This window comes from Mustela nivalis (assembly GCF_964662115.1).
Source record: "Mustela nivalis genome assembly, chromosome: 17".
NCBI classification, from domain to species: domain Eukaryota; kingdom Metazoa; phylum Chordata; class Mammalia; order Carnivora; family Mustelidae; genus Mustela; species Mustela nivalis.
Window position 1 is genome coordinate 42,551,574 of NC_139036.1, and position 13,359 is coordinate 42,564,932.

The following is a 13,359-nucleotide window of genomic DNA, read 5'->3' on the forward strand; positions in this document are numbered from 1 at the left end:
TTTGAGAGAAAATCCTGGGTTGAGAAACTCCCCAGGGAACAGAACGAGGTTCTAACCCTCACCTAACAGCACCTGGGGCTGGGGGCAGACAGGGGCCAGGAGCACGGCCTACAGGGTCCCAGTGGTGCAGGCAAGAGAAGATCTACCCGCTCCCAAGGGACTGTGTGCATGGTGCCTCAGCAAGTGACAGAGGGACCCAAAGAACAGGGACCCCCCCCCAAATGGCTCAGGCTCTCATGGACCTCTGTGTGACCCTGGAGGTTAGAGAGAAAGGGGCTCCTAAGGATAACTGAGGCTGAGTTTCCCACCATCTTGTTAGGATGGGCTGGGGGCTCCTTAATGATGACCTTTGATGTTTCAGAATTAAAGAAAGGGGGGTACTTCTTATAGCGAAGTGAAATTCGTGCTCCCTGCACTTGTCATTCACACACACGCACACTTGGAAATACACAGACACAGAGCACAGAGGCCTACAGGCAAGTGCGAATCCCAGAGCCATGCAAAAAGACTCAGACCCACAGGAGTACCAATGGCACGCTTCACAGACACACAATCACCCAACCACCCCCCCCACACACACACACACTAAGAGGTCAGACACACACCAAACACCTACAGAGTTGACACAAAGACACAAAACATCTCTCAGAGACAGGCACATACATTAATTACATACAGTCATTAAGGCGCAAAGAATTGTTTACAAATACACACATATCCAACACATCCACAACCATAAGTAACACACAAAGACCCACAGAGACATACATTAAAACAGAAGGGCACACCCCCAATGCACACAGAAATACACAGATCATCCACAGACATCCCTCTACAAAAACTCAAAGTGTGACCTCTGGGCCACAGGCCCAGCATCATTACCAGGGGAGGGGGTGACCCCATTCTCGCTCCTTGTCCCCAGGGGTCCCTGTTTTGGGAGTGCCTAGTCACTCTTGGGGATGTTGCTCCTACTTATACCCAACTTCTAAGAGCCAACCCTCTGTGTCCACCTTCCCTGCCCACCCCGGACTCGGCTGCATGCCCCCACCCACCAGCCCAGCCCGTACCGTGCTGAAGTTGGGGGTGAGACTGAGCGGGGCAGCGCCATTGAAGTGGAAGGCGAGCAAGTGCTTGAAGTCCAGCGGGGGCTGCAGAGGCCTGGCAGGCAGGGGCAGGGAGGCCAGCAGGGGGCTGGGGGCACTGGAGGCTGGGCCTGCTGCGGGAGGAAGAAGGGCAGGGTCTGAAATGGGGAGCCACAGGGCTCACAGGGACCTCCACAGCCAGAACAAGAGGTTGATGGGCTTCTTGGGTGTGGGGCCGGGGCAGAAACCGTCTCCCTCTTCACAAAGCAGTACTGGGTAAGCCCTGGGCACTCCCAGTCCATTTCTGTGCCTCTCCTCTACTACACAATGGGGGTGAGGGGAAGGAGCAGGGAGACCACAGTTCTCAGCTCCCAGTCCCCTAGGATGCACTTCCCCTCGCCTCCAGAGGCAGCCCTGAAGACCCCCAATGGATCCTCAATGGACCCCAGCAGAGAATCAGGCCAAGGGAGGGGACAGAGGAGTACACACACACACACACACACACACACACACACCACCACCACCACCACACGAACCACCACCACCACCACCACCATGGAGACCATGTGCTGTACCGGGTTTCCTTTTATTGCAAGTTAAACCCACACCTGGGAGGCCTGGGAAAAGGCCAGCCCTCTCCCCTCTCACTAACTGCCCCTCTCCTGATCCCTACATCATTCACAGCAGGGACTGACAGAGAGGACAGGAAACCTGTTGGAATCTGAAGGGATGTGTTCCCCTAGCTCTGGTGAGACCCCAACTCCTCCCGGGAGGCAAAAAGCACTCCAACCCCTGGGTCAGGCCAGAGTTGGCCAGTCCAGCCCTGTGGTTTTACAGTCTTTGGTCTTAAAGGTCTGAGGCAAGGGCAGGGGAAGGCTAGGAACTCTGGGGAGCAACCAGACTCTGAGAAAGAAAAGAATTAGAAATAAATCCAGTCCATGGGGACTTTTCTGGACCCTGTCACTGCAAAACTGTAAGAAGTCCTTTTAGATTTTTTTTTTGTTGTTGTTGTTGTTAACAATATACAAGGTAGGTTTATTTTACATTTATAGAGGTATATGTCTATATACACAGCCGTATACAGAAGAGCCTCAGGCAGCCTATCCATGGGCACCACTACCTCCTTTGAACTGGTGGCTTGTGCACAGAGACGTTGGTGTGCTGTGTGTCAAAACCAAGGAAGTCATCTGCTCTCTAGTTCTATCTGAACAGAAGAGATGCTGCCAGGAGGGGAGCTAACAGCCACCACCCCCATCTCCTTTCCCTCAGTCACAAAGCAGTACTGGGTAAGCCCTGTACTCAGTCCCTCAATTCCTGAGACCCAGTCCTCTTCTCTCCCTCCAGCAAAGACTCCTCCGTTTTTCTCGGGCCCAAATCTGTGCTGGGTCCCGAGGGAACAAGGTGAGCTACTCCTCACCAAACTCTGACAAGGACAGGAGCGATATTGAGGGAACCCCCAAATCTAGCATCTCTGCGGGCTCTCCCAGCTCCCACCTCCATGCAGCCCTTCCTCCACAGCCCACCGGGCAGGGTCAGTACTCAGCAGAGGAAGCCCGGGGCAGGTGGGTGGGAGGCTACAGGCGGTCAGCTGGGTTGCCGCGGGGTCAAATCCGCCTCGGGGGCCCTAGAGTGCGGACCCCAGGCTGGCGGGGCAGAGAGAAGGCGGCGGCCCTCACGTGAGCTGCTACCCCAGCAGCCCCTCCGCCCACCCACTCTCCAAGAACTCCACGGCCAGCGCAAAGTCAAACTCGTGCAGCGGTGGCCCATCCACGGCAATCTTCATCGCGGGGCCGCCCCGGCCCTCCCCGGCCCCGCTCTGCCCCCACCACCGCAGCTCCCGGCTGCGGCCCACCTTGTCCAGGAGGCCGGCGCCCGCGGGCAGCGCCAAGGCCAGGGCGGCCAGGGCTGCGAAGTCCGGGAAGAGCTCGTGCAGCTCAGAGCGCGCGCACGCCAGCTTGGCACACAGGGCCCGCGGGCCCAGCCGCCCCAGGCTGCACACCACGCGCTTGAAGAGCGCGAAGTCGCCCAACGCCCGCTGGCGCACCACGGCGGGAGCAAAGGTGCGCAGCAGTACCCGCAGCGCTCCCTCGCCGTGCGCGCCCAGCTCTTCGGGGGCCTGCGGGTAGCCGCGCGGGTCGAAGATCGCCGCGAAGGCGGCCACGGCGTCCAGCGAGGGCCCGGGATAGGAGTCCCCCAACCCCTTTCGCATGGAGTCCAAGAAAGCCCCCCGCAGCCGTTCCAAGCCCCGCACGGCAGCTTCGGAGTAGCCGACCAGCTCCACGCCGCGGTAGGTGCAGCGCCCGCCGCCCAAGTCAGGGCCCGAGGAAGCCAACTCCTGCAGGAAGCCCTGGAGGCGCGCCCCACCCGAGCTGCGCTGTGCTTGGAGGGAGGCCGCAGCCGCCATCACCAGGGGCTGCAGCAAGGCCAAGTCCGGCTCTTCTGGCTGCAGGACAAGGGCGAGCTTCTGCAAGGTGGGCAGAGTGTCCAGCAGCAGGTGGGTGAAGGCCACGAAGGTGAACTGGCGCAGGGCCAGGGCCAGTGCCCTAGCTGTAGGGGAGGCGGGGGCAGAGGCCTCCAGGGTGGGCACCAGGCAAGGCCAAGCCTCAGCCACTGCTTCCACGATAGGCAGCAAGGACGCCCAGGGCACTGGCCGTGGTCCTGCCAAGTCAATAGCTGCCAGGTCCAGGGCCGCCCGGAGCTCGGGGACCGTGCGGGAACTGGGGCCACCATGGAGGCGGAATAGGGCATCCAGCACGCTTTCATATTCACTTAGGTAGGCAGGGGGCTCGGGATCTGTCCGGCCGGGGAGGCAGTGTAGCTCCGTGAGCAGTGGGCAGGCGGCGCGCAGTTGTGGGCCCACATGCCCAAGGCGGTCCCCGGGGAGGCTCGAGCTGAGCCAGGCCAGCTTGGGTGCAGACACGCCGAAGGCCTGCAGGATGTCCAGGAGTTGGCCAGCGGTGGCCTCACCCTCCTGTAGTTCCACACTGCCCAGGAAGGTGGTAGCCGGCTGGCCATCACAGGGGGACACCGAAGTGGCAAACAAGGCCAGACTGTGGGACTCAGGCCAGTCCCTGGTCTCATCCAACACCAGCCCCACATACGGGGATGCCTTCAGGCGCTGGCAGGCCTCTGTGTGCAAGACACTGGCAATGGCCACCTGGGACAGCCAGGGAGAGAAAGGGAGGGACAGAGTTAGGCTTGTCCTGAGCAGGGGAGGTAGCAGTACATAAGACAGAAAGGGGATAGGCCTCGGGGACAACAAACCTGTCCTGGCATGGCTGATTACTGGCTGTGTGACCTTGGGCAAGTCATTTCACCTCTCCGAGCCTCAGTTTCCTCAGCTCTGAAATCAGGCTACTACCTGCCTCTCAGCTCCTTAAAAGGTTGTTGTCAGGGGCATCTGGGTGGCTCAGTGGGTTAAAGCCTCTGCCTTCGGCTCAGGTCATGATCCCAGGGTCCTGGGATCGAGTCCCACATTGGGCTCTCTGCTCAGCAGGGAGCCTGCTTCTCACCCCTCTCTGCCTGCTTGTGATTTCTGTCAAATAAATAAATAAAATCTTAAAAAAAAAAAAAGGGTTGTTGACAATTAAAAATGTAAATTTTTGTAGCTATGCTTATAAGTGTAAAAATGCTTGAGGAACCATAAAAATTCTATAGTGTTCTGTGTGCGTTTCTACAGCATTGCCCCAGGCCTTATTCCTGGGGATCTCCCTTCACTCTGCTGCTCTGGGATTAACTGATAGACATTGTTCCCTCCCAGTTACACAGAGCCCCAACTGTGTGCTCTGTCATCTCTCTGCAGGATGAGACCTAACTCCTGCACCCTCATACCAGTCTCTAGGACTCACACACCTGGTGCCTAGGACAGAGCAGCAACTTGCATGCCCGAGAGGCCTTGTGGGTGGTACTGGGGTTGACCTGGGCCAGGGATACACCAAAGGGAATGGAGAAGCCATGGGTCTAGTCTTCATGCCCTGAGAGCACAGGGACCTAGCTTTTCAGGAGTCACAAATCCACATTTTTATATGTAATCTCTGGGGTTTTTTTGTTTGTTTGTTAAATTGGAAACTAATTGACGTTTTCCAAAAACACTGTGAAAATCAACAAAATATGTCTGTGGGCCAATCAAGCCCCCAGGCTACCCAGCTTGCAAACTCTGGCCTCAGCCCTCAGGGAAAGCCCCATGCCCCTCCCCGGGGACAGGGCCAGCTCTGGCCTCTTTGTGGCCATGCCCCCAGCAGCTGGCCCAGGGCCTGGCCCAGAGCACACCTCAGTGAAAGATTCTGCTGGGTGAAGGCATGAAGCTCTCGGGCTGCTGCCTGGGGACCTGGCATGCTGGCTCTCTGCCCAGACAGCTTGATGTCCTCCCTTCTCATGCCCTCCCCCACACCTCTGGCTGCCACCCACCTGCATGTCCCTCACCCTCCTGGGGCTGTAGCAGTCGCTGTGCTCTGTGCCCAGCAGGGCCTGGCACAGGTTGAACCTCTGCAGCTCGAGGAGGGCAGAGCAGCGGTCATCGGGCACGTCCTCCTTGGCCATGCAGTACACCGTGGTCAGCATGGCCACTTTGGCCGGGTCCACCTCTGCCTTGATGCCCCTGGAGGTGGGGGGGGTCTCCAGGTCCAAGTAGGCCCCTCCTCCCTCGGCTTGGCCCTCCAAAGTGGGCTGGCCCCGGTTGAAGGCCAGAGCCTGGCGGTGGGCCCCCGAGGTCACGTGGCGCAGCAGGGCATGGCGCTGGAAGTTGTCTGTGCCCACGGTGAAGGCGTTCTCGGCTTTGCCGTGCTTGTTCCGCACTAGGGCTTGGCGGCACTCGAGGCAAAACATCAGCTTCCGCTCGTAGTCGAAGTCCAGCCAGGGAAACTCCTCTTTCCAGTGCTCGTTGAAGTAACGCTTGCACTTCTTGTTGGAGTTGGAGGCCTCTCCAGCGGGTTTCTTCCCTGGGGGAACCATTCCTGCTCCAGGGGCAGGGCACCCCCAACTCCCACCCAAGCGCTCTGGCCCCCAGCCTCCCCCTACACACAGCGACACCTCCTTATCAATGGAAGTTGGTGGGGAAGGCACGCCGGGGCTAATGGGGACCATCCATCTAACTTAGCTGGGAAAGTTTATGCCCGCTCTGCCGGTGGAGACTGGAGATGAAAGAGACAAGGGAGAGGTGTTAGGAGGTCCACCGTGGGTTCATGCTGCCCACAGAGCACTCCCCAGCTGATGGGTGGATGACTCCTAACGGAGAAGGGAGGGCTACTGGGAATGGGTGGGGTCATGCAAAGAGCCATAGAATGTCATCCAAAAGTTGGGGAGACCAGGGGACCCACACTAAGGGTCTCCCTCCATCCAGGACAAGGCACTGATGAGCTTTGATGGTTGAAACATGTCAGAACTCAGCTCTGGAAAGACTGGCACCATCTGTGCAACCATGTTTTATAGGTGGGGGCACGGTGTCCAGGCAACAGCGGTGCTCAGGGCTCCTGAATAATCTGTGACTGAGCCAGGATACGACCTTGACTCCTCATTCAAGGGATGGCCAGTCTCTCTGGTCCACATCCTTCATTTCATTGGAATGAAGTTAGCACAAAGCTGAACTCCCAGAGCCACAGGGCCAAAGGATGGCATTTGTTTTTGCCAGACCTGCCTTCCCTAAACCTACACATGGGTGTACACACACACACACACACACACACACACACAAATGCACCCTGATGGTGTGCTTCTGGGAAGGGAAGCTCAGAAGAGGGGGTGGGTCCCAGACCGAAGGAGCTAACTGGCTGCCCATACCTTGCTCACTCTTCCACCACCCCAGGAATGAGCCTAGGTGAGCCGGTCAGGACCAGAGGCTATGTCCAGCCAATGGCCAAAACCAGCCAGCTTTACCTCCTTATTATCCCTCAACCCCATCCCCTAGATGCCTACTTGGGGCCACAGCAATATCTACCCTTTGCCAAGTGTGAACTGCACCAGCCTTGTGCTAAGGACTTTGCAGTAACTCCAGGAAAAGACCCAAGATCGCTGTGGCAAGTACTCTGAGGGTGGTACCCTCCTCATTTTGGAGAGGAGGAAACCAAGGCTGGAGGACCTTAAGTGACTTACCCAAGGTTCCATGAGCAGAAAGGGGCCAAGGCAGAGTTAGATGTACGTCCAGGGGCACCTGGGTGGCTCCGTTGGTTAAGTATCTGCCTTGGCTCAGGTCATGATCCCAGAGTCCTGGGATCGAGCCTCATATCGGGCTCCCTGCTCAGTGAGGAGTCAGCTTCTCCCTCTCCCTCTGCTCCCCACCACCCACTCATGCTCAGTTTCTCTCTCTGATAAAAAAATAAAATCTTAGAAAAAAAAAAAAAGGTCCTGATAAGAAAATGAAGTCTTTAAAAAAAATAAAAAGAAGAAGAAGAAGAAAGAAAGAAAAAGATCCTACATCCACTTGACCCCAAAGGCCACGCTGAGACTGGCCTGCACTGTCTCACTTGGATTAGGCACCTGCCTCCACCTCGGCAGTCACGCCCCCAAATTCATCCCTCGCTCAGCATCCAGAAAGCGAGCTCACATGCAGGTCACTCCTTTGCTTCCCCCTTTTCACTGCCATTCTAAGTGGTTGCCCAGGCAGCTCCAAAGGCTCACCATCTGCCCCCCCCAGCCCCCGCACCCACCCAGCTGTTACTCTGCTCCTGCTTTCATCCTCTGTGCCTGGAATTTCCTATCCCTCCTCCCTAATTCCCATGCATTCCAGGAGAGCAGCTCTGCATCCTCTCAGCCCCGGGAGGATCCCCCAGCAGGGGCTAATGCCTGTCTTCTAGCCTCCCGTAATTCCCTGGGTGTGGGTCTTGGTAATGCAATATGGTAAACTCAGGGGTTCTCTAACTCCGCACTTGGTTCCTAGAAGGCCAAGATTATATCTGTTCATTTGGGGATCCCTAAACCCCCACCCCCACCCCAGAGGGCTCGGCATGCAGATACCCTTGAGCAAAATTTGTTAAGAAGATGGAAGGACTGAGAAAGAACTTCCTGTTTCTAAGGCTATTGGTTAGATGACGGGGCTCTGAGAAAGCAGTGACTGTCTTTACCTCCTGATGTGCCCAGTACGCCTCATGGAACCTAGCACTTGGTGGATAAGTCCAACAAGGGCAGATGCACAGAATTCCAGGGGCAGCCTATTCAGTTCAAGAGAAGGTGCTTCCTATTGCTCCGTGCAGTGGAACTCATCAGTCCTCTTTTCTTAGACACTCAGTGGCACTTGGGACTGCTCGTCCCACACTCCATGAAGCAAGCATTTCTCCTGGCTTCCAAGACCCTATGTACCCTGGTTTTCCTTTCCCCCATCAGCACCCCTCCACCTCTGAAGCCATCTCCTCCTCCTCTTCCTAACCTAAAACTGTCCCCAAAATTCAGAAACATGTCTGCTGGTCACCCTGAAATAGACCACCACCCCAGCCTGAGCCACCCCTCTGGCTGCCACATCTCTCCATCCAGCTACTTTCCTGGATGGAAAGTTCTAGATGGAACTGTCAATCTGTTGGTGCAGATATGCTCCTCTCATAGTTGTCCCCAGCTCAGGAAATACCCACTCTCCTACCCAGATGCTCTGGCCAAGACGATGCCCCTCCAGCCCTGGCTCTCTTCCACATCCTGGACCTTGTCTACCCACAGGTGCTATCGGTTCCCCCTCCAAAATCTGCCGTAACTTCTCTCTTCTCTCCATGCTGCTGCCACCAGCCTCATCCAGGGCACCTGGACTTGCCTGGACTTCAGCAGTCACTTCCTGATGGCACTCTGGGTTTCCATTCTTATGCTTCTCTGAGCCATCTGGACCAATAGCAGCTGGAGTGGGTTTTTGAAAACATACTGCTTAAAACCCCTCTGTGACTGCTTGTTCTCTGAGGCTAGTGCCAGGATCCCTTTCAAGGTCTGCCAAATGTCCAGGCACTGCTGACCTCCTCACCTGTGCCTCTCTCCCCTCCCATCTACATCAGCCCTCCCTCAGTTCCTCTAGAATGTGAGGTTCCTGTCCCCAGGGCCTTTGCACATGCTGTACCTTCTTCCATAATGTCTCCACCTCCTCTCAATACTTTGCCTATTTCACTTCCCCCCTCTTCTAAGAGACTTCTCTATCCCTTCCCAGGAGGTCCCTTTCTTTTCTGTCACTACTTCCTGTCAGCTTCCTTGACTGTACTCCTCACAGTTTACAAATTTGCTTATTTTCTCTGCATTTCTTTTTTTAAAGATTTTATTTATTTTATTTGACAGAGATTACAAGTAGGCAGAGAGGCAGGCAGAGAGAGAGGGGAGGAAGCAGGCTCCCTGCTGAGCAAAGAGCCCAATGCGGGGCTCGGTCCCAGGACCCTGGGATCATGACCTGAGCCGAAGGCAGAGGCTTTAACCCACTGAACCACCCAGGCGCCCCTTTCTCTGCATTTCTATTGCATAGTGCTCGCTTGCTTTCTCCTCCTTCTTTTCCCTCTCTCTCAAGAATGCAAGTTTCCTGAGGGCAGGAAAGTTTACTACTTGTTCACATCTGAACCCCATGGAAGGGAACGTTGCCTGGCACCCAGCTCCACAGGATTTGGGGAGTGAGTGAATAAGGAACCACCAGCTTTCAGGCAGAGAGAACAATGGAGTGGGGCCTTGGGCACCTGTTGGATGACTAAAACAGCTGCCTTTGACCTCCTTACCTCCCAAGATCCCATGATGCTGCGACCCTTTGTAGCGCACCACCCAAAAGATCTTCAAATGGGAAGGAGGAGCAAGTCCAAGGCGGTACCCTTTGAAAGTCTGTCAACTCCTTTCTATATACCTAGACACTGGCTATCTTGCCCCATTCTGCAGATGAATAAAAGTACTATAAGCCCCAGGATGTTTCCGATAAAAGAATCAAAGAGTAGGTAGGGAGCATGCATGGGAAGATGGACTCTGAAACTGCACGGTCAGATATGGGAGCGAGTAACCACATGCGGCTGTTTGTAATTAGTCAGGATTAGAAAAACATTTTTGAATTCCTCAGTCTCACTGGCCACATTTCCAGTTCGTGATAGCCACATGTGGCTACCAGCTATTGTATGAAACGGCCCAGAGAGAGACCATTTACTTCATCCCAAAAAGTTCTACTGGACCACCCTGCTCTAAAATCACGCAGCCAAAATCACTGACTTTCCTACACCTCCACCTGAGGGAACAGCCTGGATGGCGTGGGGTGTAAATAAGACGTGACTCTGTGACCGAGGCTGACCAGGGCGGTCCACCTGTCAGACCCAGGTCCCTCACACCTCTCTGCACCCTGGCCACCTGGACGTGAGCTGCCACAGCTTGTGGGGCCCCTGGGGTGACTGTGTATTGATCTGTGGTGCCCACTCCACCCTGGCTGGTCAGCCTCAAACATAGGACGTATGGGGCCCCAGGATGACGGTCCTCAGCCTCCTCCCCTGGCCCCTTTGGGCCCTTTTCCTTCTGGAGCCCCTAGGGGGAATCCACGCTCCGCGGTGGAGGATGGGTGAAGTGGGGGATCCCTGCTCCACCGGGACCAGGACACAGAGGGCTGGGGAACTTCCTCTGGGGGGCGCGTGGTGGGGGCACCCTCCAAGGTCCGGGAGGCTCCCCCCGCCCCCGCGGTGCTGCCCCGCCCGCAGGGCCCCCACCCATCACCCACCCCCCCTGGCCGGAAGCTCCGGGAGGGGGCGCCCCGCCCGGCCTGGGCAACGCGCCTGCCGCACACACTCACGGAGACTCGGGAGCCACCATCTTGCCCGGTGGACGCTCTGGCCACGGTCTCCTTGGGCTCTACTGAGCGACAGCAGCCACTAGCGGTAACCGGGGCGAAGAGGCGCCAGCAGCCCGTGAGGGACCGGGTGGCAGGCTGGGCAGCCGGCAGGGCAGCGGCGCCCTGGGGTGCACCTGCTGTAGCCATTCACCCGCCCCGCACCCTCGGCAGGCACGTGCGGGGGGGGGGGGGGCCGGGGGGGCGGCGACGGAGGTGAGACCGCCTTAAGCTTGTCCCGCTGGGCGGGAGAGACAGGATCATTCATTCATCAGGGGCACCTGCCAGTTCCTAGAAGAGCTCCCAGGTGAGAGCCAAACAGGTATAGGGAGGCGCCAGCAAAATGCTGTGGGATCGCAGAGGAGCAGGCGGAGCCTATAAGGTTTCACTGCAGGATAAGTGAAGTTTTACCAGGCATCCCAGGCCTGGCCCTGCAACCGTCAGAAGTTGAAAGTACAGTGCAGGTTCACAAAGGTCAAGGCAGAGTGGAGGGATGGAGGGGTGGGGGTGCTGCCTGCTGCTGGAAGGCTCTATCTACAGTGAATACTGGGGAGTTTGACCTTCTGGGCTGGTGAGCGACCTCAGGAGAGGGGTTGGAGGGGTTCTCTGTGTGGGTTCCCAGGAGTGGGGAGGAGAAGATGGAGGAATTGGAGTTGTGGCAGACCATCCCTCCCAGACCTGGAGTCCAGAGGCCTGCGCTGGGGCTCCAGTGACATGGTATCTGAGGCCTTGGGCTGGACACTTACCTCTAAACCTCAGTTTCCCCCATCTGTGAAGTGGGAATTACAGCTGGGGGAGGAGGAAAGGGCAGGGCAGGGATGGATCTGAGGAACAAATGAGCCAGGTGTGGAGGCTATTTGAAGAGGGGATGCTGGGAGCACTTGGTGATTTGGTCTCCCCTTCCCATCAAGTCACCCAGAAATGACTTCTAGCTGTGCCCTTCCCCCCACCACTGGGTATACTTTTCTCCCACACGAGACCTAGGGCACACGTTGATTTGAGGTCAGGACCTCCCCAGTGGCTTCTGGGAACTCTCCTAGCACCCTTCACACAGCACGGCTCTGTGCCACCCACTGTCTGCCACTGACATTCACCGTGAACCCTGGGCCCCCCCAGCTGCTGGGATGATGCGTGAGTCATGGCACATGCATACACATGTGACCGCTGGCTTGTGGGTACACTCAAATGAAGGGAGACACCGCAGACCCACGACCTGCCCCGGGAGGATACCGCACAGCCTGGCACCCACAAAAGGGTCAGCTATGGGTGGGGGGGAGCATCTATTGTGATGGCATTTTGTAGCAGAACACCCTGGCTAAGTCCCTCCCTTCTCGACCCTGGCCAGGGGTCCACAGCTGGGACCCACGGTTCATTGGTCGGCTGCCTCAAGAGGATGGGCTGTTGCTCTGGTTATACACAAACTAGAAAGAATGGCAGAAAAGAGGCCACACTCCAGGCTCCAACTGAGGCTGGGGCAGGGGCACAGAGCAGGTGTCTTATGAATTAATATTACTCTGGCAGCTGCCCAAGGGAGAGGATCTGGGCAAACCACATCCTGCTGTTTTGCTATCATTTGGAAAAATATACTGAGGAGCACAGGGGCACACACCCTGCGGTTCCCAGGTGCCCATATGACGGCAACAGGCACAAACACCAAGACATACATGTACACACCTCTCCTCCTGATGAGACAGACCATCTAGGCACACTGAGGTGTGCTATACAGAGGTGGTATCCATGCAGAGAGGGACAGATGCCCAGGCCGGCTGGAAGCAAAGGCCGGCCCAGAGGCCACGCACAAGCATGCACGTACACAATGTACGTACACACAGACAAGCTAGAGCAACAAAGACACGCTCAGATCATATATATACCCAGAGGGACAGACACACGAGGACACCCAGACCCCTAGTAAAGCATATACAGACCATATGAAACCGCAGACAGGCAGCGAGCGGCACATGCCATCACAAAGAGATGTGTAGACACAAAGGTCTATAAACAGACACGGTCACCCAGAGATGGGTGCGTGCACACACTCTCCCTTACAAAATTAAATGCACCAGACATACACACTAGCTTGTGTAGCCAGACCCAGAGTCTCTCTCTCTCTCTCTTGCCCCACCACAAGTCACAGAGGCAGATGGGAGGGTCCTCCCTGAGGCCCACACATGTACACACACATCTCAAGGACTAAAACTCCCCTTCCTATCACAGAGGAAACTAAAACTCTGAAGAAAATGGGAATCCAGGAGGGAGAGAGGGCCAAAGGCAGGGAATGGGAGCTTAATCCAAGATCTCCTGTTTGCTCACCCCCCAGTTGGCTTAAGATTCCCACCAGAGGGTGGGCCAGAGGGCGCTCCCACATCCTGCAGATCCCCCCCCATCCCCAGCTAGAAGAAGACCCCCACCAAACCAGTCACAAGAACCCTGCCCCAGCCCTCCAGCCCTTGCCCTTGTGGAAGGGGTTCCCCAAAATACCTCCTAAAAGGTAATGGCTGTCTCTCTCAGAGAGTGCCAGGTAGCCCCTGTGTGGAG

At 56.6% G+C, this 13,359-nt stretch overlaps 1 protein-coding gene across 12 annotated transcripts in view; it reads right to left on the reverse strand.

Annotated features, from left to right (window-relative positions):
- The window catches only part of ZNF385C (zinc finger protein 385C), a 51,858-nt gene that overhangs the window by 7,849 nt on the left and 30,650 nt on the right, over positions 1-13,359 (reverse strand). For 6 of the 12 annotated variants that reach the window (XM_082706132.1, XM_082706135.1, XM_082706133.1 and 3 more), the window contains exon 3: positions 1,068-1,216. In XM_082706132.1, the coding sequence (XP_082562258.1) occupies positions 1,068-1,216 (149 nt within the window). Of the gene's footprint in view, positions 1-1,067; positions 1,217-2,079; positions 4,240-5,489; positions 6,212-10,785; positions 10,987-13,359 lie in introns of those variants that run through there. The other 6 variants (XM_082706140.1, XM_082706137.1, XM_082706136.1 and 3 more) reach the window with 4 other exon arrangements.